The sequence below is a fragment of the Salarias fasciatus genome, chromosome 17 (genome assembly GCF_902148845.1).
Source record: "Salarias fasciatus chromosome 17, fSalaFa1.1, whole genome shotgun sequence".
Taxonomy (NCBI): Eukaryota; Metazoa; Chordata; class Actinopteri; order Blenniiformes; family Blenniidae; genus Salarias; species Salarias fasciatus.
The window spans coordinates 3,745,862-3,773,338 of NC_043761.1; the positions used below are offsets into that span (position 1 = coordinate 3,745,862).

General features: G+C 47.6%; 1 protein-coding gene across 1 annotated transcript in view; it reads right to left on the reverse strand.

Annotated features, from left to right (window-relative positions):
* abcc9 (ATP-binding cassette, sub-family C (CFTR/MRP), member 9) overlaps window positions 1-27,477 on the reverse strand; it is a 39,149-nt gene that overhangs the window by 4,944 nt on the left and 6,728 nt on the right. The window contains exons 12-40 of the mRNA XM_030113424.1: window positions 27,323-27,363; window positions 27,093-27,235; window positions 26,479-26,587; window positions 25,080-25,187; window positions 23,107-23,179; window positions 22,055-22,160; window positions 21,158-21,196; window positions 19,350-19,388; window positions 17,336-17,437; window positions 17,167-17,251; window positions 16,985-17,065; window positions 15,851-15,988; window positions 15,202-15,327; window positions 14,722-14,821; window positions 14,164-14,237; window positions 13,792-14,043; window positions 13,539-13,693; window positions 13,364-13,433; window positions 13,097-13,254; window positions 12,885-12,977; window positions 9,952-10,054; window positions 8,645-8,755; window positions 8,423-8,543; window positions 7,057-7,187; window positions 6,011-6,089; window positions 2,655-2,763; window positions 932-1,035; window positions 714-847; window positions 343-405 (exon numbers count right to left, since the gene is read on the reverse strand). Coding sequence (XP_029969284.1) covers window positions 343-405; window positions 714-847; window positions 932-1,035; window positions 2,655-2,763; window positions 6,011-6,089; window positions 7,057-7,187; window positions 8,423-8,543; window positions 8,645-8,755; window positions 9,952-10,054; window positions 12,885-12,977; window positions 13,097-13,254; window positions 13,364-13,433; window positions 13,539-13,693; window positions 13,792-14,043; window positions 14,164-14,237; window positions 14,722-14,821; window positions 15,202-15,327; window positions 15,851-15,988; window positions 16,985-17,065; window positions 17,167-17,251; window positions 17,336-17,437; window positions 19,350-19,388; window positions 21,158-21,196; window positions 22,055-22,160; window positions 23,107-23,179; window positions 25,080-25,187; window positions 26,479-26,587; window positions 27,093-27,235; window positions 27,323-27,363 — 3,047 coding nt within the window. The remainder of the gene's footprint in view (window positions 1-342; window positions 406-713; window positions 848-931; window positions 1,036-2,654; window positions 2,764-6,010; window positions 6,090-7,056; window positions 7,188-8,422; window positions 8,544-8,644; window positions 8,756-9,951; window positions 10,055-12,884; window positions 12,978-13,096; window positions 13,255-13,363; window positions 13,434-13,538; window positions 13,694-13,791; window positions 14,044-14,163; window positions 14,238-14,721; window positions 14,822-15,201; window positions 15,328-15,850; window positions 15,989-16,984; window positions 17,066-17,166; window positions 17,252-17,335; window positions 17,438-19,349; window positions 19,389-21,157; window positions 21,197-22,054; window positions 22,161-23,106; window positions 23,180-25,079; window positions 25,188-26,478; window positions 26,588-27,092; window positions 27,236-27,322; window positions 27,364-27,477) is intronic.

Sequence of the window (27,477 nt, forward strand, 5' to 3'; positions counted from 1 at the left end):
ATTTCTTAATTAGTACCATAAAAAGGGAAAGGATCAGGAAAAAAACGGAGTCACCAAGAGTCAGAAAGAAGTGAAGAGGAACAGTGAGTGTTAGTGAGAGAAGGAAGAACAGGAATCCTGACGAAAAGATCCGTAGAGCTGCAATGAACCCAATGACTGGGTCCAAACCTCAGACTTCCTGAGGAGGACCCTCAGACCTTATAGACCTCCTTAAGAGGGACCACAGATCTCAGACCTCCTGCAGAGGAACCCCAGACCTCATACACCTCCTGAGGAGGGTTCACAGACCTCATGTCTTCAAGACCTCGTCACAGACCTCATAGACCAGAGCAAAGGACTTACTGCGATGGTGACGACCGTTCGGTCCGCAAACGCCGTCATCACGACTTTCTGCAGGATGTTTTCCTGGAAGGTAGAAAGAAACATGAAGGGTAAAGATCTGAGTGATGCTGATTAGAAGTTGAATTCCAGAATAAAGTCTTCCTTTGTTCTGTCTTGACGGTTTCTTGAAAAGGCTGGAGTTCAGACTTCATTTGTTCCTCTGTTAAACATCAGCTGGCTTTCTTTGCTCGCAAAAAGAACAAAGAATTTGCTCTAAAACGAAAACGGTTAAAGCAAAGAGCGACAGAAGACCCTTCAGATGTGATTCAGTCCTTCCCGAGAAATGAGAGAACAGCGCAGTGTGAAGCCGCCACAACAGCCGCCAGTCCCACCGTTGCCATGTCGATGGACGCTGTGGCTTCGTCCATGATGAGGATGCTGCTCTTCCTCACGAAGGCTCGGGCCAAGCAGAAGAGCTGCCGCTGTCCCACGCTGAAGTTCTCGCCGCCTTCGGTGACCACGGCATCTGAAGGGCACACGGAGGCAAGGGCGGATGAGAGGGCGGCTCCGCGGTGGCGGCGGCTGCAGCCGGGGGCGGGGTTAACGTTACCGAGTCCTCCAGGAAGAGTCTTCACCATGTTCTTCAGCTGGGCGATCTCCAGAGCCTCCCACAGACGGTCGTCAGTGCACATCCTCTCCGGGTCCAGGTTGAACCTGGAACAGCAGAGGGAACGTTCAGACCCATCAGGGTCTGCTGGTCCTAATGGGTCTGCTCATTCTACTGGTCAACAAGTCCACTGGTTCACTGGTTCTACTGGCCTGTTGGCTCTACTGGTTCACTGGTTTACTGGTTTATTCCACACAGCTGGAACAAACTTCTTTAAATCCAGATTTACGTTGAACAACTTTCTCTCATTAAACAGGTGAAAACAGTAAACCGAGTTTTTATTTCGACCTCAGACTTTTCTCATGACGGCATAAAAATCAAGAAATGACCTTCAAGTTTCTCTCTGATTAATCCTTTCCTGTGATTAATCCTTTCCTCTGTGATTAATCCATCACTTCATGAAGTGTGTTTAGTTTCCACAGTAAAGGTTCTGCGTTGCAGGACGGTGGGTGGTTGAGAGTCAGACCGGAGCTTCTCAGTGTGACGTTCTTCACGATCCGTCTCTCCCGCCTCCGTCCAAACAAACAGCACTTTGCTCTTTTGTCTTTTAAAACAAACAGATTCTCCCAACGGAACGGGCCGCCAGCGTCGGGCTCCGTGGCTTAGACCAAGACGGAGAGCCCGGCAGGTTCCTTCCACTCCCTGCCAGACTCCTCCGTCAGTGACGTCTGTGACCGATGTCCCGCCGAGATTTCAACCGGTCACCCCGCAGCTGGACCGCAGGTCCGTGACGGACCGCGACCCGCCGGGACGAACCGCCGGCTCCAACCGCCGGCTCCACCTCCCGATAAGCTCTTATTGACTCAGATGTGGCTGCAGCTCGTCTGTCGGACACTCCAGACGTTCACCAGGAGACGGAACGGATGAAACTCCAACATCCTGGTTCTGGCTGTGGTTCTGGGTCTGGCTCTGGTTCTGGCTCTGCCAGTTTCAGCCGAGGCACTGAACTGACCCACTGTCTCGTCCTGAAGACATTTCCGACCAAGAGGCTCTAAAAAACTGGATCTTTCTTCTCCTTCTTCATGTCAATCAATAAAACCAAAGTTCCTCCACCCAGTAAACTGGTTGATGGGTGGAGCTTCACAGGTGGAGTTTAGCAGTTGATTCTGTTTCAGTCGGCTGCAGATTGAACTGTGACTCTTTTAAAACTTCACTCTGTATTTTTTCTTTCCCAGATTCTCAGAGAAAAAAGTTTTTTTCGTTTTTAGCAACTGTCACATCTGATCACATTCAAAAGTCTGAATCAGACTTTTAAGAGAACATCTCAGGAAAGTTTCAGTAAAGTTTCAGTGAAGCGCTGACTGAGCCTCAGTTGAGTTTCAGGATTTCTGTTTACTGCTGATGATTTTCCTGAAAAGTTGAGTTTTCTGTCCGACAGACAGCGACGCGTTTCAGAGACGTTTCATTTTCGAATTTTCACTGAATCCAAACGAAGAGCTGAAACACGACAGACGCTCAGGGTTTCTTTGCAGGATGGGATGTCGTTCCTCTCTGGCGAGCGGAAAGTTCACCGATCAACAATTAGACTATTGATTAGACCACAATCTGATTAGAGCAACAATCAAATCACTGATGGTGGTGGCGTGTGGAGGGTGGTGTTGTGTGATGGGGGGTGGTGTTGTATGGAGGGGTGTGACGGAGGGTGGTGTTGTATGGGGGGGTGCACCTGATGGAGCCGCTGAACAGGACGGGATCCTGCAGGATGATGGAGAGCCTGGAGCGCAGCGTCGGCAGAGGAAGTTTACAGATGTCGATTCCGTCGATGATGATTTTACCTGCGAGGCAGAACGTGGAGAACGCTGGAGGAGGAACGTTCCACTGATTCACACTTCTGGTAGAACATCAAGTTCTTCAGCTTCAACAGTAACACAAACAGCTTCGACAACACCAGGTCAACTTTGAGGTATTGATCACTTCCTGATCACTTCCCACCGAACATTTTCTGGTTGAAGGCGTTGTTTTATTCCGAGATAAAGAGACGACAAATTCAATGAAATGCAGAACATCTGATAAGACGAATCCAATCAATCACAGAACATCTCATCATTCAGTCACATCATTCAGATTTGAATAAATCTCATTTATGGTTTGTTCCTAAAATAAACTGTTTTACTAAAGTCATCACGATATTTTAGGAAGAACTTCACTGATCTCATTCAGACTGAAATCAAACTCAAACAGACTAAAATAAAGAAATAGGTTCCCATTAGAAGAGTCCAGAGCTCTTTCTGCTCTTTGTACCTGGAGAAAAGCCGTGAACTGAACAGGACTAATGGAGGCTCATCTTTAAAAAACTTTGAGTTGAGTGTTTTATCTCAGTCCCTTTAAGTTTCCCTCAAATTATCCCTACTGAGCTCCACAGTCTTCAAATCACTGAAATGTCCAGAATACATGAACCGACTGGAAGTTTGAGGTATATTTCATTAATATGTGACAATCTGACATTTTTATGTCACTAAAGCTCAGAGCTTTCTCCCTCTTTTATCGAAAATAAGACTCTTTACCTTCACTAGGAGTGTTTTCAAACATCAACACTGTTCTCCATCTCAGTCTGATTTAACTGTATTTATGCAGTCTGTAAACCCGTTAAAGGGCCGGAGCGCCTTCATTTATCACAGTTTAACCTTTAAATTTCCCTGAAAGCTGCTGGACGTCCTCACAAAGCGGAGCGCTGAATAAATATTCAGGCTCAGCGGTAAACTTCAGCCGGCCGGGCTTTATTTCACTGCTTTATAAGGAAATGCTGCTGATACAACAGCTGTGTGTGTGTGTGTGTGTGTGTGTGTGTGTGTGTGTGTGTGTGTGTGTGTGTGTGTGTGTGTGTGTGGTGTGTGGAAAAAGTGACTGTGTAATCTCATTGTCTTCTGAATCATCCGTCTGGGAGTAAAAGCAGGACGCTGCCGTTACGACTCACTTTGGAAATGCGATAAATCAGGAGAGAAAAGCGGCTTCGCGAAGAAAGACTAGCGGAAAAGAGGAGAGGTCGTCCTGAACGCAACCCCCCCCCCAAGAAGAGACGACACTCCCGGCCCTGCGAAAGACGCTCGAGCCGCAGACGATCTGCAGCAGCTCTGAGCGCGTCTTCATCAACCTCCAACATAAACAGTCGCTGCTGGAAGGAGACGGAGCAGAGTGACCGGAGAGCAGGGCAGAGGCTTCACAGCCAAAGACCTTCAGCAAGACAAGACAGCATCCAGTGACTCTGTGACCAATCATCCATCCGTCCACTTATATTATCCATCAATCGTTCATCCATGGTCTATCCATTAATCCGGCCATCCATCCATCATCTGTCCATTATTTCATGCCCGCCTGCTTCTGATCGACACTCGGCTCCGACTCTGGACTGCTCGCAAGCCTCGGCTCAATCTCTGCTCTGCGGACGCTTCGCGACGACTCGGCCTGCTCGCCGGACGCTCCAGCTCTGGGATCTCACCCCGACTGGCCTCTGGGCATTCATAAACCTGCTCTGCTCACTCTCACCTCCGTCTCCTCTGGCTGTTCGCATCTGAGCCTCTGAACGATCCATCCATCGTGAAGTTCCTCTTCATCCTCAGCTTTCTAACAGCAGGCCGAAGGTTTTGTGCCAACACTGACTGGTATTTTGAACTGTTCATAATTCCATCCAGCCTGACTAAGGCCCCAGTTCCAGCTGAAGAAAAACAGCCCCAAAGCATGATGCTGCCACCACCATGCCTCACTGTAGGTATGGTGTTATTTTGGAGATGTACAGTGTTGTTTCCAAATGTACCTTTTGGAATTATATCTAAAAAGTGCAACCTTGGTTTCATCGGATCAGAACACATTTTCCCACATGTGTTTGGGAGATTTCAGATGAAGGCAGGATTGGATGTTTTTCTTTGTAAGATAAGGCTTCCGTCTTGCCACCCGGCCCCAGAGCCCAGACACATGAAGAAGACGGGAGATTGTTGTCACATGTATGACACAGCCAGCACTTGCCAGGAATTCCTGCAGCCCCTTCAGCGTTGCTGCTGGCCTCTTGGCAGCCTCCCTGACAAGTTTTCTTCTCGTCTTATCATCAATTTTGGACGGACGTCCTGTTCTTGGTAATGTCACTGTTGTGCCATATGTTCTCCACTTGATGATGACGGCCTTCACTGTGTTCCATGGTATTTTTAATCCCGTGGAGTTTCTTTTGTAGCGTTCACCTGACTGATGTCTTTGAATAATGAGATCCCTCCCTACAAAAATGTCAGGAAAAGCCTACCAGAACAGCTGAACTTCATTTGGGGTTGATCAGAGGCACTTTAATTGGTGACAGGTATGTGCTGACTACAATTTAACCTGAGTTTCAGTGTGACTGGTTAATTCTGAACTCTGCCACATCCCCAGTTATAAAAGGGCGTGCACACTTACGCAGCCACATTATCTCAGTTTTTTATTTTTACTTCACCTCCCTGAAAGATTTCTGCCTGTTTTTTCAATTGCGTTATAAAGGTTATAGGTCACATTAAAGGTGGAAAAAGTTGTGAAATTATGTGTCCTACTGTCATTTCTTTACATCACGAATTCTTCGCATTTCAGCAGGGGTGTGTAGAATTTTTATGTCCACTGCATTAATCCATTAATCCATCCATCATCATTCCATCGGTCATCCATCCATCATCTGCATCATATGCATTCATCAATCTATCATCCAAACATCTGTCAACCATCCATCCATCCATCATCTAGCTATCTATCTACCCATCCATCAATTATCCATACATCAATCCATCAGTCTATCCATCATCCATCTATCAACCATCCATCATCTAGAACAGTTTATCTTTAAAGATCAGTGGAAAATGAAACCTAAAATAAAATCCAGCAGCAGAAGTTTGGGTCAAGAGCTGCTGGAGGAACCGTCCCCGAGGAGAACCTTCCAGAGACATTCCAGCCTCTTCACATTCTCTTTACTCCGCTCCAAACAACCAGCCAAGGAATACAAGACCACTCCCAGTGTGTGTGTGTGTGTGTGTGTGTGTGTGGGGTTTGGACCATGACAGGACACAGACCCACCTTCAAAAATATCCACCATGTTGAAAAAGGCCAACGACAGGGACGACTTCCCGCTGCCTGTGCGGCCGCAGATTCCCACCTGTAGAAGAAGAAACCCATCGTTTTCAGCCGACACTGCAGTGAGACATCGGACGTCTCTGCCACCACCGAGGCAGCACAGTGTGTGTGTATGTGTGTGTGTTTTCAGTTTAATGGAACCACGCTGATCTGAATCCGAATGAAAAACAAATAAAAGCCTTTAACATCAGAGGATAAAAGATGTTTCACAGAAACATCTGAAGAGAAGCTTGAACTGCGCAGCAGTTTTTTTCTCCATCACTCTTCCAGAAAAGCATCTTTTAATCGGCCAAAAAACACACTTTGATCAGGAAGTTCAGTGTGGTGTAACCACTAAGAGATAATAGTTTTTTTTTTTTTTTAATAATATATATCAAAAAATGAAAAGATGCAAAAATAAAACTTCACTTTTGAGTTTAATTTTAGTTAAAAAAAAGTTTCTGTTGTTGCTCTGACCAGCAGCTGATTCCCGCCGCTGGTCAGGAACTTTTGTTCACCGGGGTTCTACTTTCCCACGCCGGTGTCATGTGCGGCGCTCTGTTCTCTCAGCTCGCTGCGAACGACCTGCTGGAGCTCCCGCTGTGGCTCCGCCCCCTGCTTCGCCTGTTCTCTCACACTCTCTACGTGTGTGAATGTTCTCCTGACGTTCTCCGGTTTTCAAACGGTTTCATAGCTGAAAAGGACGCTTTAACAGAACCTCCCGTCCAGCAGGGGGCAGTGTTTTCAGACCACGCACTGATGAGAAATCACTTCAACAACAGTCACAGAAGAGCGATTTCAAATTTAAATGGGGTTTTCAAAAGATACCAACACATGATAAAACTGCTCCCGTCTTTTTTTTTAATATATATATATATATATATTTTTTTTTTTTTTCTTTTTTTCCAATATCAAAAATAAATTCTGATTCTATATAAAATCATGAATGAAGTTAGAGATGACTATATGCTGAATTGCTGTTACGGTGAGCCACGCCTCCTGTTTGTTACCTTCTGGCCCGGTTTGATGAAGGCGTTGACGTGTTTGAGCACGGGTTTGAGCATGGGGTCGTAGCGCACGCACAGGTCCTGGATCTTGATCTCCCCGTGCTGGGGCCAGTTCTCCGGTACCTGCGAGCCGTCTGGAAGAAAGACCAACAGGAGGGCGGGGGTTAACCACACCCCGGGTCGTCTGCGGGAACACAAAGCAGGACGGCGCCTGCTGCTGGAGTCTGGAGGAACATTCTGCTGAGGGGGGGGTACACCGGGCGTAACACCACCGCACGTCACGTTTTCACTTTAGAGTCCTGCAAACGCTCACTCTGATCAGCTGTGGTGTGTGTGTGTGTGCGTGTGTGTGTGTGTGTGTGGACCTGTAACTGTCTCTCTTCTCACACACTCTTCTATCTTGAGTGAATTTCTCCCTCTCAGGTTTGAAACGCAGTGTCTTTTGCCCTCAATTCAGACTGTCAGGCTCACTCTCGTCAGACCGGGGCGTCTCTTCCCTCACTTCTGAATCATTTTTAGAAGACTGACTCTGCTCCACCCAGATCGGTCCGACTGCTCCACCCAGATCCGTCTGCAGTTCTCCTCCACCCGAGGAAAATGTTGGTGTTGTCAGTGGAAAAGCTGTCCTCACTGTCTTCCCTTCCCTTTCCCTCCTTCATGTAATAAATATGAGGGCTGCAGAGCTCTGCTGTAATTTGGCGCTTCGGGCCGTTGGAGACGTTTCCTTTCCGTGAGACAGATGACGTGAAACAGCTTGGAGCCGTGAGAGATATTTCTTCTCTGCTGAATAATAGCTGGATGATGTCGATATCTGTGGCCTGCAGTCTGCGGACTTCACCACAGAAACATCCCAAAACACACAAATACCGGTTCACGCTTGCATCCCGCTGCTCGTGTGGGCCTCAGGGGGGCGTGTCCCGTTCCTCGCTGTGTTTGATTGGTCACATTTAACTGGCTGGAAGCATCTTATCAGCTTCCTGTTTTTCTCCTCTCAGCTCCTGGAGTTTCCTTTCTCCGTCTCAGACTTCGTCCTGAAATCCAGGACTGTGTGAGAAACGGTCATAAGCTAGATCTCTAGCTAGAAAACACATGAGCGAAGATGAGAAATCGTCCCATTCGTTAAGGCTGGAACGTGGAGGTTTCCTCCAAACAGAACGTCAAACAGAACCATGCCGAGAACGCTGACACGAATACAAATATCAGAAGATGAGGAAGTAAAGAGGCTGGTGTCTCTCTCAGCACTGAAGAACCGAGCTTATTGCACCTGATCCCAGAGGTTTCAGTTTAGCGGTCCCGCGGACTGTCTGGATCTGGAACAAGGTGTTCTCGAAGGTGTCGATTGCGTTTCAGAACATGGGAGGCATCTCACCCATTGAGCCTTCATAGTTCTCCGACTCGGTGCTCAGGAAGCTGTTGACTTTCTTCACGGCCGACATCTGAACCTCCAGATCTGCCAGGTTCCTCACCACCCAGTTCAGGTAGTTGGTGACCTGCAGGGAAGAAGAAGATCTGCTTTATTCAAAGAGTCTGGAGTGACGGAGGGAGGTGGAGTGGCTGAAACACGGATTCAGAAGCAGAGGAGGAAACTGACCGTCAGGGCGTAGGTCAGACCGAGACCCACCAGACCTTCAGTCGGCAGAACGGCCCAGCCCCAGATGGAGGTTCCTGCTACAGCCAATACGATCAGGGCTCCCAGGTAGTCCTGTGAAGAGATCCAGATCATTAGAGATAGACCAATACGTTTTTTTCAGGGCCAATACGATACCAATTATCAGTCATCATGGAGGCTGATCATCGATATTTACAGTCGATATTCATTTGCAATAAAAATGGAAATATTGGTGTCAAAACTTTAAATAGTACAAACTGAGCACGAAGCCTCTCGGGCCTCTGAAGCTACTTCCTCTTTACGTTTTGTGGGCTAGCAGCAGAGATTTCAGTTTTTCATTATTGTTCATCTTTTTCTGAGTGAGGGAATTATACGCCTGTTAGTGTTGAAATAAATCGCATTTGTGTTTTGCATTTATTAAGTTAAATCTTTCTCAGTTTAATTTGTTCCAGGAGGTTCAGCGACTGTTGTGCTAATTGTTAGCATGTCAATTAGTTTTTCCATACAAGTTAGCAATAAGCTAGCGGGACTTTTTTTTTTCATAATGCTTGCTGTGATTCACCGTGTTTTACGGCGTCACATCCGTGCAGAAAGCAGAATTCAGCTTTGACATGCTTAATCTGCCAGTCAGGAGACATTTCGTTTCTCTCCAGAGCCTGTTTCACTAACAAAACTTCTTCTGTCCTCTCCTCTATGCACCGTGAATGCAGCTTCCACTGCCGATTGGCTGTTAGCCCTGCCGGCTCTGAGTGTAGCCAATCAGAGGGTGCTGTGGGTGGGACAATGCTGGAGGCAGCTAGACTCCAGCTGCATCTGAGCCAAAATAATCCAAATGCCAAATATAGACGCAGATGATCGGTCGACTCCTATTAGAGATATAGAGACCGAGATCAAACAGAGACCCACAACAGAAGACCCATATCAATCAGACACCCAGATCAATGAGAGATCCAGATCTATCAGAGACCCAGACAAATCAAACTGAGATCAATAAGAGATTTAGATCAATCAGAGTCCCAGATCAATCAGACATCCATCTCGATCAGACTCAGATTGTGCATGTGTGGGCTTGTGTAAGTGTGTGTGTGTGGTTTCGGGTGTAGTGCCATTTCATGTGTTGTGACTGTATCAATAGTCTGATCAGCTGGATTTCTGTAGCAGGAGAATCAGTGAGATCGGAGTGTGAAGGTTAAAAGGTCATATAGAAGGTCATGGGGTCTCAAACCGTCGTGTGTGTTCCCTGATGTCTCCGAATCAGTGCAACGCACAAGAAGAAATGGCGTGCTCACCGTTCGAACCTCCAGCCAGCGGTTGGCCGCAGACAGAAACAGGTACGCTGTGTTGTTGGTGTCCGTCAGCTCCAGCATGCGCTGCTTGAACCGAGCCTCATGTCTGAAATCAGAAGGAATCAGTTCACTGAAATCTGAATGGACCAGTTCAATCTGAAGGAAACGCAACACCCTGTTCTGGAGGATCTTTAAAAAAAAAACAGAACTGTTTATCTTCGGCTTCTGAAACACTAAACATCACACAGTTTGAAACGATGCAGAAGCTTCACATTTCCACTGAGCTGCTCGGACTTTCAGCAGTTCGAGAGACATGAAGAGGAGATGAAACTGAAAAGCAGCGACCAGTGAAGCCAGCCACTTCATCTGATCTAATCAGTAAAGCAGGAAGTGAAGCTTTGGTTCAGGAGAAACTGGAGCGGCGCCACCTGGATGTCCTTAAGGCTCGAAACATGCAGGATTTACTACAAGCTGAGAATAAATGTCATCAAGTCAACACCATACTGACGTCAAATTAAGCAAAAACATGTTTCTCTTCCAGAAAAACTTTTTAAAATTCCACCTAAGATCTGTGCAGCATCACATTGGAGCCTCAAGATATTTTCTAAATGAACAGAATTCATTAAAAAAAAGAGAAGATTTCTCATAAAACTGCATTTCAGCAGCGTAGGGCCATCAGGTCCGTCGAGTCAGCAGCATTCTGACCGATTGTTAATGAGAGATTAGGATGAACGGGAGCCTGATAACGTCTGTAAACAGGAAATAAACACATTGATAAGTTGACGTATGATTCCGTCTGCAGACTCAGTTTTATCTTTGTTTGTTTGACTCGTGAATCACTGCCATCCGAACCAGATGTGGTCTGGAGGAGGACCAGCGGAGAACGCTAATGGGAACGCAACCGTGAGGGCCAAGAATATGTCTGCACAGCAGTGTGTGTGTGTGTGCGAGTGTGTGTGTGGAACAGGAAGTCCTCGGGGAAGAACACTGGGGGGAAAAAAAAAAAAAAGCGTGAGAGCTGTTTGTATGTTAGCAACGATGGGAACGAGGACGAAGACAGAAATACAAGGAGAAGCTCTGCAGCTTCTGCTCACTGTCAAATCCCCCGATGTCTGGAAGATCAGCTGTTGGGCATTCGGCTCGTTCCACCTGAGAACAGAGCTGCTGCATTATTGCGTTGTGGTTTTCTTATCAGACCATCAACGACAGTTTGACAGGCGACACTTTAAAGATGAATAAAACAGTTCCTGACTTCATGTCTGCATGGATTCAGTTCTACAGCTGGAACTCCACACATCAGCACCAGAAGGAAGACAGGGAGCTTTTTTTTTCTTTTTTATTAACGTTAAAAAACTTTAGTGTGGAAACTGCAACTTCTTTTTGAGCATGTTTTTTCCTCTCCTTAAAATGTAACACACCGCTTCCCAGATCTGAACTAAAGTGGTGTTCTATTATTGGACTTCTGTTCTACTCACAGTTTGTCCATAACAAACATCGTGTTCAAGCACAGGGGTGTCGACAAGTGCACTTGGCACGACCCAAGGTCGGCGGTTGACTTTGTTGTTGTGTCATCTGACCTCTGACCTCTTGTCTTGGACACTTGGGTGAAGAGAGGAGCAGAGCTGTGGACCGATCACCACCCGGTGGTGAGTTGGGATTCGCCAGCGGAGGATGGACCCGGACAGACTTGACAGACCCAAACATGCTGTGAGGGTCGGATTGGAATGTCTGGTGGAACCCTCTGTCAGCAGGATTTTCAACTGCCAACCCCAGGAGAGCTTATCACAGATCACAAGGGAGGTTGGGGACATTGAGTTCCAGTGGAAGGAATACTTCGAGAACCTCTGGTCTGTCCTCTCCAGGTCGGTGGAGAGACCTCGGAGCATGAGATTGAGCAGCGGCTGCAGTGATGCAGTCGTAGCGGTCCGTTGTGGTGAAGAGGGAGCTGAGCTGAAAGGCGAAGCTCTGGATTTACTGGCCAGTCTTCATTCCTACCCTCACCTATGGTCATGAGCTCCGGGTCATGAGCGAAAGGACAAGATCCAGACACAAGCGGCTGAAATGAGCTTCCTCCGTAGGGTGGCTGGCCGCTCCCTTAGAGACTGGGTGAGGAGCTCAGCCACCAGGGAGGAGCTCGGAGTAGAGCCGCTACTCCTCCACATCGAGAGGGGCCAGCTGAGCTAGCCCGGGCATCTGTTTAGAATGGCTCTTGGACGCCTCCCTGAGGTCAATCATGAATCAGACCAAGCATCTATCCAACCGACCTACCAACCCCCACCAACCAACTGATCAGCTAACCAAAAACCAAGTAAGAAAGCAACCAACCAGCCAAAAATACCCACCGTTCCACCAACCAACCAGCACACAAACCAACCAGTTATAAAACCAATCATTCCACCAACCAATCAACTAAACATCCAACCAACAAACCAACCATCCCATAACAATCAAACCAAAAACCAGCTAAAAAAACAACCATTCCACAAACCCACCAACCAACCAACCAATCAACCGTCCCACCACCCCTCAAACCAACCTGCCATCCAACCAGCCAACAATCCAACCAACCAACCATCTCATCAACCCACAAACCAACCACCCGACCAACAAACCAACCATTCCACCCACCAGCCAACCACCAAGCAACCATCCCATCAATTAATAAACCATCAGACCAACCATCCCACCACCCCACAAACCAACCAGCCAACAATCAAACCAGCCAACCAGCCAATAACCCCACCATCCAAACAATCATCCCACAAACCACCCAACCAACCAACCAACCAACCATCCTTCCAGCCTTCGAGATGTATTTATGTGTGTGTGTGTGTGTGTGTGTGTGTGTGTGTGTGTGTGTGTGTGTGTGTGTGTGTGTGTGTGTGTGTGTGTGTGTGTGTGTGTGTGTGTGTGTGTGTGTGTGTGCGCGCGCGCACCTGAACGCTCGTATGGTGGTCAGACCCTCGGCTGCCTCGGAGAAGTGGCAGAGCAGAGGAAGCTGAGTGGAGTCATCCAGGTCTTGAAGGTCCCTGAGAATAACAGTCGTTTTAATTCACCTTTTCTCTCTCAATCATGCTTCTGTGCACTAAGTTTATTGTGTCCTGCCGCAAATTCACTGTGGGAAGTATTTAAACGTGGGTGGGCTCACTTTGAGGCGACCCGGAAATACTTCTGGATGAAGTAGAAGGCCACGCAGAGAGGGACCAGAGGGATTAGGAAGAGGGGGGTGATGGAGGCGATGACCCCGATGGCTGATAAACACAGCAGTGTGGATCTGGTCAGAGACTCCAGCGTGGGAGGGATGTGCTAAAGGATTCACACACACACACACACACATGCACACACAGTCCAAACCTGAAGGCCTAATCTGGGCGACAAGAGAGAGACTCAACTGGAGCTGAAGGCTGAACATTACCTGGTCGATGATGTTGGTGTCAGCCGAGAATCTGTTGAGGATCTGACCCAGAGGAGTGATGTCAAAGAACCTGCAACACACACGGAAATCTGGAGGTTAGAGGAGGAAGGTGCTCTGTAATCTGGATGTGTGTGCATGTGTGTGTGTGTGTGTGTGTGTGTGTGTGTCTGTGTACCTGATGGGGGCGTGGATGATCTTGTTCAGCAGGTTGTGATGGAGGCTCGTCGCTGCAGAAAGACCCAGAAACTCCACGGTGAGCGACGTGATGAGGCACAAAGTGATTCCAGCCGCACACAGGACGATGAAGACCGGCAGGTAGTAACCATCCGACTGCGGGTCAGACACACACACACACACATACACACGTGCATGCCCAAATTAAACCCCACCCGCTGTAGTCCAGCCACAGCCTGTCAGATATGTCAGACCTGAGCGTCAGAGCCTCCAGTAACTCCTGAAATTCCAGCAGCTCCCGGAGTCGGACTGATGAGGCTGCTGTTGACACTGACAGTGACGTTGAGAGTGTCGGCTCCTGACGTCACTTTCGGACTGGTTTTGGTGGACGTCCATATGGCCAGCCAGTAATCGATGGCCACAATGACTGAGTGTTTGAGCAGTTTGGAGGAAATCATGAGGAAGACCATGAGGAAGCCCCCGGAGGACAGGTAACGCCAGCACACCTGAGGCAGACGGCCAAAACACTGTTCAGTATAACCCCACACGTCACTTCAGTGAACGCAATCTTTAGAACAACAGATCAAAACATGGAGAGAATGAACTGATTGATATGATTCAGTAACCTTCCAGGGGATCTTGGATCGCCTGTTGGTGGTCGTCGATAAGTTGTCGTCCTCTTCCTCCTCCTCCTCTTCCTCTGTGGAAACATTCGTTTCAAATGACTACAGCGAAGAAATTTTTAAAAGTACCAGTCGCAGTTTGTTTAATGTGCTGCGAACATGCAACACTGATAAAACACTGAAATCATCCACTGCAAGTTCAAATTTAAATGAATATTTCTGTTTATATTACTGATGAACTTTATTTGACTCTTTTGTAATCATGTTTATCCATTTTTCTTTATTGTTCTCCTGTTAAATCTGCGAAAATAAAAAGGGAAATCAACAAATTTCAATTTGTATTCTGAATTTCACATTTTTATTTTCAATATTTTGTTCTCATTTAACAGTACATTTTTGTAAATCACAAGTTTATTTAAACTATTAAATCAAAGTCTTTTCATCTTTCTTTCATTCACTGCTGTTGATGTTCAGTGTGGTTAAGCATTTTATCGTAAAGACTGAAGGTCCAGTTCTCAACTCTCATGAGACAAAGTGAGTGAGTAAGGAAACGTTTGCCACCTTCGTCTTCGTCGTCTACTTGGTTCTTGGCCTCTCGGGAGTAGAATGCTCTCCTCAGCGTCTTCCTCTCCAGCGTCGTTTGACTGTCCTGCTGCACATCCTACCAACAAGCATGGAGGGAAAGATGAGAAAACTTCATGAGAAAGAGATGAAGATGTGAAAACTTCCCGAGGAGATGATGAGGAGAAACTTTAATGAGAAATGGATGAAGATGAGAAACCTTCATGAGAAATGAAGATGAGAAGCCTTCATGAAAAGACATGAGAAAGAAAACCTTAATGAGAAAGAGATGAGGAAGAGAAAACCTAAAGAAAACCTGAAGAAAGAGAAAATCTTGATGAGAAAGAGAAAATGCTCATAAGGAGATGAGCAAGAGAAACCTTGATGAGAAGGAGATGAGAAAGAAACCTCTATGAGAAAGAGAAACCCTCATGAGACAGAGATGAGGAAGCAGTCTGAGAGAGGACATGGTCTCGGTACCTTCTCCAGGTCCTGGTCTTGCCGGTTCATCAGAGTCTTCCAGTGGTCGTACAGCTCGATGTCGTGAGTCTGGATGTCCTTCAGCGTTCCCTCTCTGAGAACGGAACCGTCCTTCATCGCAATGATCTGAAGAGAACCAACATGAGCGAGTGAACATTCTCATCATCTTATCTGAGCTGTGAGACTCATTCTGGTGTCATACAGTGACACCTAGTGGCTCTAGATGTTACGCACAGGTGTAGCTTTATACGCCGCTTCATAATAAATGTCACATGATCACCTGAACAACTGAAGAAATGTGGATTATAATCTGGAACACACGGTTCTAACTCACAGGGTCACATGACTTCTATGAGGAAAATATATGACTGACAGCACAGGAACAATCAGGCCTAAAAGAAGAGGATCTCAGCTGAATTCACACTCAACATGATGTGAAGTTATTCACGTTTGTTGCTCTTATTGTTCATGGTTGTTTTGATGCTTTTATGAGGCGTTTTCACGATGAATAAACTGAAAACCTGGTGGGCGGGACTTTTGTTCTTTAGGCTGTTGTTTAACCGAATAGGATTTATTTGAAAAGTATAAATAGTGGAAAAATAAAAGAGCGTGAACAGGTAGAGAGTATGGGATTGAACCGGGGACCCACCCAGTCGGCGTTGGTCAGGTACTGCAGCTTGTGGGTGATGAGGACCACGGTCCGCTTGTCGTCCTGCAGGAACTTGAGGATTCCCTCCTGCATCAGGTGATCGCTCAGGTGGATGTCCAACGCCGAGAAGGGGTCGTCCTGTTTGGGAGGAACAGGGTGAAACACTGCTCCACAGAGCCGTTCACACTACAAGATCAACACACAAACTGAGTTCCTCTGTCAGGTTTCTACTCCAGTGAAGCCTCGTGGTCGCTACAGCAGTTCTAAAAATGGGACAAATGATTCGAGAACAGGACAAACATCCACGGAGGCGTAGCGGGTGGAGTCTTGAGTGTCATCGGAGACGGTGTTAATGTCCGACTCCGCGAGGCGGAGCGGACGAGGAGCGCGAGCTGCTAAATGAGGTTAATGAAAGAAAACAGACGTTCCTCGCTGGACGTTCCACTTCACACGTTCCCTCCTCACATCCGGGACGCGACCAGGCTCTTCAGGCCAGAGGCATGCTGGGTAACCACGTCCAGCTCAAAGAAAGACAAACACATGACGGCACGGCGGAGCGGACGCCTCCTCATCCCAGCGGCCGGCGGTTCGAGACCCCGTCAGACTCAGATGTGTGATAGCATCAGTGGAGAACATCGAGGTTAATCTGATCAAGAGAGACGTGAAGGGCGGCGCCGATCTGAGTCAGAGATACCAGTCCTGCAGAGGAACCGTCACAGGAACGCCTCTGGTTCTTCCTTTGGTTCTTGCTTCTCACTGTGATTCTTGGTTCACACTCTTGTTCTCACTCTGGTTCTCATTGTGGTTCTCCCTGTGGTTCCCACAGTGGTTCCCACCATGGACGGCGAGAACGGTGATATGTATGTGGTTCCCATCTTTGGTCTCACCATAGTTATCGCCATGGGAACCACTGTGGTTCCCACTGTGGTTCCCACTGTGGTTCTCGCCGTCCAGGACTGGAATCTGATCTGTAAATCTGCATTTTCACCGTCATGAAATCAAGTAAACAAACTTTAGATCAACTTCAGAAATGAGTCAGGTGTCAAATATATAAAAGCCATCAGTGGCTTAGATCCACCTGATGACCTTTGACCTTTACCCCCCATCCAACCAGGTGAAGATCAGACTTCTTACCAAAAACACGATGTTGGTGTTCTGGTAAAGTGCTCGAGCCACACAGATCCTCTGTCTCTGTCCTCCGCTCAGGTTGATGCCCTGTCGACAGCAGGTATCAGAAAACATCAGGAGAACCACGTCAAGGAGAAAGAACAGCCGTGATGAACAGCCGTGAGGAACATCCCGGAACAAGAGTGTACCCTCTCTCCGATCTCCGTCTGGTCTCCGAACGGCAGCAGGTCGATGTCGGGCTGCAGCGAGCAGGCGTCGATCACGGCCTTGTATCTGAGATGTAGATGGCAGGGGTCAGGGGTCAGGGTTCAGGAACGGCTCAAACTGGACTGTGACGGAACGCGGTTCTCTTCAAACCTCTGTTTGTTGAAGGAGCTGCCAAAGGTGATGTTCTCCTCCACCGTGGCGTTGAGCAGCCAGGACTTCTGAGCAGCGTACGCCACAGAGTACCGGTTCTTACTGCGAGGAACGGGAGAACGGTGCCGCTCAGAACGAGCTCTGCGTTCATAAGACTTCAGAGAGCAGAGACACTCATCTACTGATGTTCCTGAGCAACAAGATGCTAACGGACAGAGCGTGTGACAGGAACAAGATGGACCAGTCGCCTCACCGCAGGAAGGTCTGAGTTCTACTTCCTGTCTGTTAGTTCTACTTCCTGACTGTGTGTGGTTTGTGTTCTCTCTGTGTCTGTAAATGGACGCTCCAGCTAAGTTCGCTGTCTGTGGAGGGTGAAGAGCCTGGTGTCAAATTACGAAGAATCGAAGCTGCACGAGGCTTTCAGAAGAGCGGCTTCCTAGAGGACTGTTGGGGTCAAAACGTTCAACTGGCATCGTCTCCATTAGGGTCAACAGAAAATTATGAGGCTGATGTCAAATTACAAGCAGTAACATAGAGCTAATACATTAATAGATCAGTTCCTCTGCTCCCATCAGCTTTATGAACGCAGCATCCACACAGGAAACATTTCAAAAGAGAGATGGACAGGATTAAAGTTGACGAAAGAACAAAACCCCACGGCAGAGAGTCAGGTATGGGGGCTGAAATGGGCCGAGGGTCGGGGGGGGGGGGGGGGGGGGGGGGGGGGGGGGGGGGGGGTTTAAAGGACGAGCTGCAAAGTAAGACCCAACAGAAACATGGACGACAACCAAAACAGCAACACCAACAAAGACGGCAACGACCAGGAAGCAGCCTGCTGGGAGTCTGATCGGAGAGCTGAGGACAAACCACACGGTCGAGAACATTCAAGGGTCAGAACGCGAGTCTGACCTGTGAGAACAGGCTGGAACCGGTTTAACTGGACAATGAAGGGTTCTCTTTTTCAGAACAACATACAGTAAAACACAGTGTTCATGGAGAAAATGATCAAATGGACATGCTGAGAAGTGAAGACTTACCTGCAGATGTCTGGTACAGATTAGCATTAGCATGCCGATTAGTTTATGTTTGGGCTACTGAGGTCCAGCGAGAACCAAATGAACTACTTCAGGATCAGACGGCACAAAACTGATGAGGAGGAGGAGCGGCGGCAAAGACGACGACGACGACGACGATGAGATCGGAGGCCGTGAAACCCGAAGCATTCGCTCATGAACACAAACTGCAGGTGCTAAAGCTCGCAAGCCAAGACGGCGCTGCTAACTGATCAGTGCTGGCAAAGAACTTTGATCAAGCAGCTTTTCAAAAAGTTGTCCGGTTGGTTTGGGAGCTTTAATCGACCTTGTCCTGGAAGACATTAGAGGAAGCATCACTACAGCGTCACACCTTCAAACCTTCACACTGGAATCTCTGGTTCGATTCCAGACTGAGGAGCTTCAGCAGCCTTCCTCTGCAGCCGCCATGTTGCCCCGGACTGTTGCTTTAAAGCTATTTTGAGTGGAATCAGGAGTTTTTACCACATCTCTGGGCTTGTTTGGTTTGATACTGGTTTTAGTCAAGCCTTTGGTCTTAATCTGCCTCATTTGCTCCTTTGCTTGGATTAAAGTCAGCTGATCTCAGTTATTAGAGTGTGTCGTCTTCTAACTCTGAAGGTTCATAAATCCAGATCAATAAGTTTGAGTCGTTCCACTGAATCCAGATGACGCCGTGTCAAGGACAACGTGTTCCACCACTAATTTTACCGGAAATTATTTCTATTTTACTCAACTGAAAACTTCCACTGCCTTTGAGGAGTGATGAGACAACAGACGGCACTGAAACACCTGAAACTGTTTTACTGGTGTTCATGAACGATGCGGAAACTGACACTCTCTGAGCCACAGTCACAACAACAACCACCACAACGGACATTGAGTTGAGGCTGATGGTGGGGGGGTAAGTCAGGGAGGGGCGTATCGGGGTCACTTCAGATCCGAACCGGAAGAAGAGCGAGTACCTCCTGATGTCTTCGTCAGACGCCTCGGTCTCTGACCAACTGTCAAAGTCACGTCAGTGTGTTAGAACCCAGCCACTGCAGCAAATCCACCACATTTACGGTTGTGAGGCAGAGGACAAGAAACAGCAGAACACAGATGGACAAATGGACAGACGGAGGACAGACGATGGAGGACCGACGGACGGAGGTCAGACGGACGGAGGGCAAACAGATAGACGGACAGTGGACAGACGGACGGACAGAGGGCAGACGGACGTGGTCAGAGGAGACAAACGACACATGAGGTTTTCCTTCCAACTGAGAATCTAATTAACTCCCCACCCAGAAGTGATGGGCCACGTAAGTGATGCAGTCACCGCCCGGTGCTCATTATTAGGTTTGGAGACTCGGAGGGTGTGTGACGACTACAGTCGGAGCTGACGAGTCTCCACCGGACGGAGAAAAGACACTCCGTCACTCAGTGTGGGAACAGTGTGGAGACGAACTTTGACCAGCATGAAGACTCAGGAATGACATTTTCTTTCTTGTCCGTCACTGAGCAGCGTCTCAACACGACAGCTTCAATGGACCTCAAAGGCTTACGTTTACTAAAAATCACTTCAATGAATGAAAGACTCCAGTTTGTTTAGAAAGTGACTCAGTCGGCATAACAGGAGCGCTTAAACCAGCGTTTTCTTAACAGTTAGACGGTTTATCGGGACGTCGACTGGGCACAAGATGGGAAAACAAAAGAGAAAGAGGAAAAGTGAGCTGAGGCGAAGAAAAGAAGGAAAAAAAGAAAAATTCACCTGAAGAGTTTCAGAGAGACAGTAAGAAACAAGATGGACAGGAAACAGGAGAGTCTCTGAAGTGAGGAAACTAACCTCGCCACAATAAGAGCAGCATTTCTCTTCAGGCGGAGCTGATTTAAAAACGGTCCATGTTTTCAGGAGTCATACAATTATCCATCAGATTGTTAGAAGATCAGCATTCAACCGGACACTTGGATCCAGTCTGTGTCTTTTATATGTCTTTCTTTGTCTTCTTCAGTAAATCAGGTGCAACGTCCTCGATATTCACGTTTCTTCAAGTTCAGCCTTTTTTAATGTGATTTTCCTGTTTTACTTCCACTCATCTATTGATGAAGGAAGCATTTTAATGTTTCCACAGGAAGACAAAGCCGAACCTTGACGCTAGTCAAAAGAAGTTTTCAGTGTTTTTAGTTTTCTGCCATCACTTACTGGCTGCATTGACCAAACAGCTCAATGCTCCCTAAGACAGCACCGGATGAATCAATGAATCAGAGGAGTCAAACCCTTAATCAGAGCTGGAATCAGTGAATCAACACCCACAACATCAGAATTACCTAAACGCAGGTGAATCTTTCCCCTGTAGGAGACGAGTTCACACCAGAAGGGGCGGGGTTTTGGTGACATGGGGGTGGGAGGGTGTAGAGGGGTGATGCACCGACGTCGGCGGGTTACAGTGTCTGCCGTAACAGTCGTCAGTCGCTGTGTCACGACAGCGCCGCCAATTCCACTCGCTCCGTCTCCTTCCTGACGACACCGATGCGATTCTCCTCAGACAGAGATTTAAAACAAGCTGATCTCCTGGCTGAGTTTAGCCTCCTCGCCGTGTGGATCTCGCGCTAAACTTCCTGTAGGAACACGGTGATCTGCTGCCTGTTCTGTCAGTCAGCTGATTCTCAGAAAAACAGTGCGACCCCCTAGTGGACCGACTGCGAACAGCAGTTTGACCCCTCTGATCCAAACCAGGAAACAAATGAGGGTGTTTCAGACAGCGGAGGTCAGAGGTCAGAGAGGAGGTACCTGATGTTGCCCGGGTGGCTAGGTTCACACTCAGGTGGCCTGACACAGCGAGGAGGCAGAAGAGGAAGAGACAGACACACGACGGACACCCGGAGAGGCAAACAGAGGTTAGCGAGCAGAAAACCCCCCAGAGAGGACGGGAAACTGGAGGGACGAGTGCAGAAGAGGGACAGACAAACAGCCTGGGTTCTGTCCCATAAGGCCATTCGGCTCACACTCCTCATTCCTCATGCCCATGGGCTTTATCGATCTTCTGTGCTCCGGAGCCAATCGGTGGAGGGAATCATCAGGAATGAGTCAAGTGACTCGTAACTCGACTGCTGCTGCGCTAAACTGGTTAGGATCGAGTCCGAACCTCACAAATCAACTGAAATCAGACTAAAAGAGCCCGTGGAGTCCGTTCTGAAGCCATTTTCAGGGAGGATCAATGCTTCTTTAAATCAATATGACACTGAGCATTGACTCGATGTCAAGCTGATTTGAAAGTAACTTTAGTTTGCTGCATTAAATACAAATGAAAAGTGAAAACTGACCATCTCATTTCATTATTTGATCCACTGTATTAATTTCAGAATAAAATACCTTGATATAATCAAGCTACACAATGAAATGCAAGCTGAATATTAAAAGTCCAATATTTAGTTTCAGCTTGAAACATTTAAAGATTCTGAAATAATCAGCAGAGGAAAGACTGTCCCATCATCTGGAGAACATGTCTTTGACTGCAGAGAAAGTTTTTAATCGGGAACCAGCAGTTCCACTTTCAACCACAAGCTGGTGCGACGAGTCCATTTCCACTCCAAACACCAAAATATGCTGCAGCTGCAAACACTCAAAACACACATTTCATCTTTCTTAACAAAGATGCTTCTATGAAACGCTGCAGGAACGTCTTACTTGCTCCAGTAGACTCGTCCATCGACGGCTTGCATCTCTCCCAGCATGGCCAGCAGCAGCGAGGACTTCCCACAACCCACCTGGCCCACGATCATGGTGAGCTGACCTGGAAGAGCAACACGCTGGAGATCAGCTGATGGGCTCACTTGAGATATTCAGCAGCTCATATCGAGAGAAGAGCTGAGGTCACTGAAGCTAAAACACAAGTAAATCTTCTCCTGGACAGGAATCATCAGCTCGGATTTAAAAACAAGACAATATTTCATCTATGGAGGGAACTGATTAGATTATGAGGCTGACTCAAATAATTGACGACGAACAAATCTTTAACCCGAGCTGCTCAGATGGCTGAAATAATCCCTCTGCCCTAAATTTAGATATCATCACTGCCCTGTAAAGCACACCTCTTCATGAAACACACACACACACACACACACACACACACACACACACACACACACACATTCAGTTAGCCATAATCACATTACACAGCACTTGGCAGAACAACAAATCCTGTTTATCTTAGTAGTAGCATGGCTGGGATGACAGGAGAGTCTCTTCTGGGGAATGTGAGAGAGAGAGAGAGAGAGAGAGAGAGAGAGAGAGAGAGAGAGAGAGAGAGAGAGAGAGAGAGAGAGAAAGAAAGAGAGAGGGGACCGCTTGGGTCAACCTCACTTTGTTTTCATAGAAATCACTTCCTGGAGCTACAAAGTTCTTCAAACATAAATATCTTCGTCTCCTCCTCCTCCTAACCCTCATGCTAATAATGCTAATGCTAAAGGTAATGGTCAAGTTTATTACAAATTATTACAAATTACAAAATAACAAAAATGTCAATAGAGACATACATATTATTTAAGAATAATACATTTTGTAACTAAGGACACCCTTGGAAGCAAATCATTGCTAGTGGAGACACTGAGAGCAGCTAATGCTAAAGCTAACGGTGTGGTAGAGACAGCAGCTAATGCTGAAGCTAACAGACTGGTGGAGACAGCAGCTCTCCAGAGGTTGTCTGCAGTGTGCTGATGTGCGGCGGACGCCCGTCCCACCTGTGGGGATGCGGATGTTGATGTCGGACAGCGTCACCAGGTTGTTTCCCCACGTGAACGATCCGCCGGTCACCTGAGAACAAGCACATGAAGGACGCTGAGCAGTGCGAACACACATCTCCCTGATGGAACTGGTGGACGCGCTGTTTGCTCGTCTGGTTTGAGCCTGGCCGAGTCACCGCTGGACTGACTACACGGTCTCTCTCACACACACACACACACACACACACACACACACAAAACAGGGTCTACAGGTCAAACCATGCAGATTTTATCCCAAGATGACATTAAAGATGAAGAACCGATGGACCATAAAGTGATCGTAAAATGAGCTGCCAAGACTCCACCAGTCGCCACTGTTCAGGAAAAGAAAGAAGCTTTAGAGAAGCGGAAGATGAACATCTGACTGTGAGGGACTGAGGTGGAACAGTGAGAGACCGAGAGCGACTGCGATTGACTGTGAGGGACTCCGAGAGGGACCCTCCAAGGGTTTTCGTCTTCACTGGAGCCTGACTGAGAGTGTTCAGTCGATGTTCTTTATTCTGTTTATCTCTGATTAAAAGTGACTATGGCCAGTATTGTTTCATTGAAGTCTACTGAAATTCAATAAATCAATAAATACACAGGCTTAAATTTGCTGTTCGAGCCTGAATTGATCCAGTAAATAGCGCTTTTTAACTTTTCAGTGGAGTCGACTGAAACGCTTCGATGACTGTCTCACCTCATTGGTCACCTCGCCTTTCTTGTTTTATTATCAATTTGAGGTTTTAATCGAAAAATCACACCTCAGATCACAACAGGTGATGTATAACTCTTGATTCAAATCAGTGTGTTTAGAAAAAGTCACAGGTCTGATGTCTTCCTACCATGTTCCAGAAAAGCATAAAACGTTCTGTAGTTTGAAACAGAAGCTTTTCCATCAGGCCGATCTCTACAACATGTCAGTCTGCTCTTTGTTGGTTGGCGGTTCTGCTTTAAGCAGCTCTCTTGTCTTTTATCGGTCTCTTCTGGACTGATTAATCCCAGATAGCAAACGGATGTGGGCCTCTTCCGGCGATAATTTCGCACTAGGCGTTCTTCTGGTATATTGGTATATACCAATAAGGTATATACTGTGTACACCTTATTCTTCAGTAGGTTTCAACTCTGATGCAGCTTCTTAGGCCCCAGTTGAGTCTCAACAAGGTGTGAGCCCTAACATGCTAGCATTCACACTCTGTCTGAGGGTCATTTCATGGCAAAAAGCCACAAATTCAGAGCAATTCTGATTGATTATATTTGACGTAACGGTTTGGTTTTGACTCATTAGGTCTCCAGTCTAGACACTCTAGTTCACATCCTCACTTGAGAACGGCAGCATCACTATCTAACCCTCATCCTGACATGAGAACAGTAGCATCACTCTCTAATCCGGATCCTGACGTGATTTCAGCAGCGTCACTCCGCAGGGATCCGACCGGAAGGCAAGTCGTCGCTGAGGGGCTGAGAAAATGCTCACCAGGCCCTTCAAGGGTTCAACAAATTCTCGTGTGAACTCCACACTTCCTGTGAGGAGTCGGGGAGTGCACGCGCACACACACACACACACACACACAAACACACACACAGACAAACACACGTCTCATGTATGATCCTGCACGCCGCCCGAGAACAAACGGTCAGGAGGTGAAACAGCTGCTCTGGGAGGACGTGTGACTGTTAACGACCCCGAGGACTCATTTATATCAAGTGAATCCCGTCGAACCAGTGAAGAAGAAGCTGCTGAGCTGAAATTCAATGTTCTCCAGGAACCTTCTGATTCTTCAAAGAAACACAGACATTTTCTCTCCGTATGAACAGAACACTCAGAGGTCATGGAGGGAAGACAGGACGTTTTCTGACGGTCCGGTGCAGCTCAGGCCTCCAGATGTAAACTATCCTCCAGCTGTTGTTCTAACCCCACCATCCCCCAGCGTTTGACCTCTGACCCTGACCTTGACAGCCACATCCTCCGTCTCCGTGGGCCTCATCTGCCGCCTGCTCGGCTGCTCGTAGTTGTCCATCTGGTAGCGCATAGGGTGCTTCCTGTTGATGGCTTTGGTCTTCAGAGGGAAGAGAAGAAAAACACAGAGATGTGGGAGTTAGCATCCACTAATAAACAAGACTCTCCTGCATCCGGCGCCTCTCCTCTGGGAAAGGGACACGGCTCGAATCCCGTCACGCTGTGACGCTCCGATCAGGACACGCCGAACACACAGACACAAAAGGACAACAAATGCTTTGAAATACATGAAATCATGTTTAGTAACTAAAGAAAACACCAGTGCCGTGGAGGGTTCAAGGTCAGAGTGAAAGTTCACTGAGGAGGAGGAGCAGAGCCAGCCGACGCCTGATCAATCACCACTACTGGATCAATCACCACGTCACTACTTGATCTAGATCAATCACCACATCATGACAGTATCTGGATCAATTATCACATCATGACAGTATCTGGAGCATCCAGCTCCACTGGTACCTCTTTAACTTTTTAACTTGTAAAGTACTTTGATCTGCATTTAATTGCTCTAAAAGTACTTTGCTTGATTGATTGATTGATTGATTGATTGATTTCACCATGTTTCCTTCCTCTTTGATGTTGATGCAGAAATGATGTCAATTTGGTAGAATTAGAGAACGTGGAGAACCGGATAGGAGAACAGATGACAGCCGATCAGCTCAGTGATCAAACTTCTCTCTGATCGAAGAACTTTTCTGGACTGTTGAGTTTCTTCTCACATGACAAAAACCATTCAGAGAACTGCTCCAGTTCTTCAGCAGTGATAATCCCTCAGCATGTGACTCCACTGAAAGACCAGATTACTGAGGGGAGAGGGTCTACAGGAGCCCCAAAAGTGGCAGGTGGAGGTGAAATGTCTCCAGGTGTCAGGTTACAGGAAGAGTCTCCGGGTGTCAGGTTACAGGAAGAGTCTCCGGGTGTCAGGTTACAGGAAGAGTCTCCGGGTGTCAGGTTACAGGAAGAGTCTCCGGGTGTCAGGTTGCAGGAAGAGTCTCCGGGTGTCAGGTTACAGGAAGAGTCTCCGGGTGTCAGGTTGCAGGAAGAGTCTCCGGGTGTCAGGTTACAGGAAGAGTATCCGGGTGTCAGGTTACAGGAAGAGTATCCGGGTGTCAGGTTAGGAAGAGCATCTGGGTGTCAGGTTACAGGAAGAGTCTCCAGGTGTCAGGTTACAGGAAGAGTCTCCGGGTGTCAGGTTACAGGAAGAGTCTCCGGGTGTCAGGTTACAGGAAGAGTCTCCGGGTGTCAGGTTACAGGAAGAGTCTCCGGGTGTCAGGTTACAGGAAGAGCATCTGGGTGTCAGGTTACAGGAAGCTCAGAGTGACTTTGTTTCTCACCATTCCCACGTGTTTCTTTCCAGCTTCCAACGACACCAAAATGTCTCCGTTTCTCCAGCTGTCGTCTCCGATTTCATCACTCTGGAGAAACTCGCTGAGCTTCTGGACACTACGACACACACACACGCACACACACACATACACACCGAGGAACAGTGCTGAGGTCAATCGTAGCTCTCTGGGGAGTGTCCAGTTTCGACTCTCTGCCATCAAGTTTCCTTCAAGCTGCTTTAATTAGATTTACTCCCAAACATCCACCCGTCTGCCCCGCTACCCCCAATTCAAAGCCCCTCCACCTCCAAATCACTTTAAATCCTGTGTGTGTCACGTTGGGTCATTTATACGAAGACTTGTCCAAATTAATCCCAAGAAATTGACATTTCAAGCAAATTTCTTCTTTGTCCCTTTCTGGAGGGAGGGGACACCTCAACATCAAGGTGTCAATCATGTCAGGGACACGCCCCCTCCACCTTTTACAATGGAAATATACTAAAAATAGAGTTTGCTAGCAAATAGCAACTAGTTTAGCAAAGTTATGATGTGTAACCAAAAGACATTTCTTACAAAGTAATGGGTACTCTGTTCCAGTGCCGGATGCTGATTGGTCGACGCACCTGACCAGAGCCTTGACGGCGAATCGGACGACGGTGGACAGCAGGAAGAGCGGCGTGACCAGGATGTGGAAGAGCGCCAGCGCGGCGAAGGCCTCGGAGGGGGTGGGGCCGGACTTGCTGATACAGTGGTGCATCACGAACGTCTACGAGAGAACGTCCACAAGGTGAGTTCACGTCCCCAAAGCTCGTGGAAGGTCAAAGGACGGGGTGGGGGCGGGGACACGTCTTACCGCCAAGACGGCGGCGATGGGGATCGCAGCATTCATGAAGACTGTCGGAGGAGAGACAGAAGAGTGGGAGAACGTTCCAGAACGTGACCCCCTTTCGAACCAAGAGGGACAGGAGGGACAGAAGCTTCGCGCCCGTTTGAAGGAGGGGCTTCAGA